General features: G+C 44.9%; 1 protein-coding gene across 1 annotated transcript in view; it reads right to left on the bottom strand.

Moving 5' to 3' along the window:
- The window catches only part of LOC139638111 (actin-binding protein WASF3-like), a 7,810-nt gene extending 7,019 nt beyond the window's left edge, over positions 1 to 791 (bottom strand). The window contains exon 1 of the mRNA XM_071512143.1: positions 659 to 791. Coding sequence (XP_071368244.1) covers positions 659 to 791 — 133 coding nt within the window. The remainder of the gene's footprint in view (positions 1 to 658) is intronic.
- Between the last annotated feature and the right edge of the window lie 1,709 nt (positions 792 to 2,500).

Below are 2,500 nucleotides of genomic sequence, written 5' to 3'. Positions count from 1 at the left end.
CTGGTGTTATGAACAATAAGGTAAAAATATAGCATGATGGCCTGGTGTTATGAACAATAAGGTAAAAATATAGCATGATGGCCTGGTGTTATGAACAATAAGGTAAAAATATAGCAGGACGGCCTGGTGTTATGAACTATAAGGTAACAATATAGCATGATGGCCTGGTGTTATGAACAATAAGGTAACAATATAGCAGGACGGCCTGGTGTTATGAACTATAAGGTAACAATATAGCATGACAGACTGGTGTTATGAACAATAAGGTAACAATATAGCAGGACGGCCTGGTGTTATGAACTATAAGGTAACAATATAGCAGGACGGCCTGGTGTTATGAACAATAAGGTAACAATATAGCAGGACGGCCTGGTGTTATGAACTATAAGGTAACAATATAGCAGGACGGCCTGGTGTTATGAACAATAAGGTAACAATATAGCATGGCGACCTGGTGTTATGAACAATAAGGTAACAATATAGCATGACAGACTGGTGTTATGAACAGTACAGTAACAAAACAACATAACTAGCAGAGCTGACAGGGGCCTTGAGGGTTTTGACTATGTTCATGGAACGAGGGTTGCAGCAATAACCATTCTTCCATTTCATACACACACACACACACACACACACACACACACACACACACACTCACTGAGGCCCCCCAGCTGTTTGATGACAGCAGCCAGTGTGCTGTTGGTCACACACTCCAGCTCACTGGCGACTCCATCAGGCAGAGCGCCGCGACACAAGTGTCGAGGTTCAATACTGCGCTTCACCAGAGGCATGACTGATCCTGGAGGGGGGGGGAAGGAGGGGGGGGGGGAGAGAGGGGGGGGAGGAAGGAGAGAGAATGTTAATTATTTGTTTATTATGTTTTAACATCATTCAGTCCAACATTATATTTTCCATTTGCTTCATCCAGCTGCTGCTCTGCTGCAGACAGACTGCTGCCATGTTGTGATGTAACACAGTAACACACTACAGTAACAAGAACATTAATAATATTAATGTTAACAACAATTTACAACTTAACAATGTCAGTTGCAGGGACTGACAGTGTGATAAATTATTAGTCGTCACCAAACTGATTCAGATTTGTCTTCCAGATAAATTTCTTCTGATCTCTGCTTGATCTTTTCTCTTCTTCATTATGAGAAAAACTCTTTGATCAAATCTGGACATGCAGAGACTCACTGAGCTCAACAGCAGAATGAACTGCAGCTCCATCAGCAACATGACAACAACTACAACAAACAGTATGGAGGTCAGAGGTCAGAGGTCAGAGGTCATGGTGCCTTAACAAGAGATGCAGCAAATATTCTTAAAATACACAAAACAGCGTAAAGCCTCAGCTGCGTTAACAGTGGAGATACAACAGGAGAGATGTGACATTTGTGTTCATGTCACACACACACACTCACACACACACACACACACACACTCACACACACACACACACACACACACACACACTCACACACACACACACACAGAGTTAAGGGAATAATAGTAAGTCAGTGCGTCAGTGGAATGTCTTCACGAGTGTAGTAACACAAATGTGTGTTTGCACATCTGGATATCTGTGTTACACACACACATGGCATACATTTGTGTGTGTGTGTGTGTGTGTGTGTGTGAACGTGAGCGGAGCGCAGCAGTGTGAGAGGGCATCGCCATGGCAACGCAGCCAGGCTTTCACATCACGCTCCGCTTCCCACGGCAACCGCAGGAGAACATCGTTACTGTTGCTAGGAGACGGAGCCGGGGTTCTGTGTTATGTAATGATATTACAAATATGAAGAAACCGAGACAGACAGGCAGAGAGACAGACAGGCAGAGAGACAGACAGGCAGAGAGACAGACAGGCAGAGAGACAGGAGGCAGAGAGACAGGAGGCAGAGAGACAGACAGGCAGAGAGACAGACAGGCAGAGAGACAGGAGGCAGAGAGACAGGAGGCAGAGAGACAGGAGGCAGAGAGACAGGAGGTAGAGAGACAGGAGGCAGAGAGACAGGAGGTAGAGAGACAGACAGGCAGAGAGACAAGAGGCAGAGAGACAGGAGGCAGAGAGACAGACAGGCAGAGAGACAAGAGGCAGAGAGACAGGAGGTAGAGAGACAGGAGGCAGAGAGACAAGAGGCAGAGAGACAGGAGGCAGAGAGACAGGAGGAAACAGAATAATTAAACATAAAATAACTAAATGACATCATAATACTTGAATACTTGAATGATTCCATTCAATATGAAGTGAAACTATCTGCTGTGTAAACATTTTGCATTTTTATTTCCTACAGTTTCCTCCTCTTCTGTCTCTTTGGTGTGTGTGTGTTGCTTGGCGTCCGGACAGAGATAGTGTGTCGGTTAAGACCTCTCACTCTGCAGCGAGGTCACATGACGGGACCCCACACCTCAGGTTTCACATCCAAAACAAAAAGGTCCCAAGTGAAAGAAAACACATCTGAGTGACAAAATACTCGTACTGTCAGTTTTCTTT

The sequence above is a fragment of the Centroberyx affinis genome, unplaced genomic scaffold (genome assembly GCF_046629955.1).
Source record: "Centroberyx affinis isolate AG114_WGS23_722 - 3 ecotype Tasmania unplaced genomic scaffold, CSIRO-AGI_Caff_v1 ptg006122l_1, whole genome shotgun sequence".
Lineage (NCBI taxonomy): Eukaryota > Metazoa > Chordata > Actinopteri > Beryciformes > Berycidae > Centroberyx > Centroberyx affinis.
This window is presented reverse-complemented; position numbering and strand designations above follow the sequence as displayed.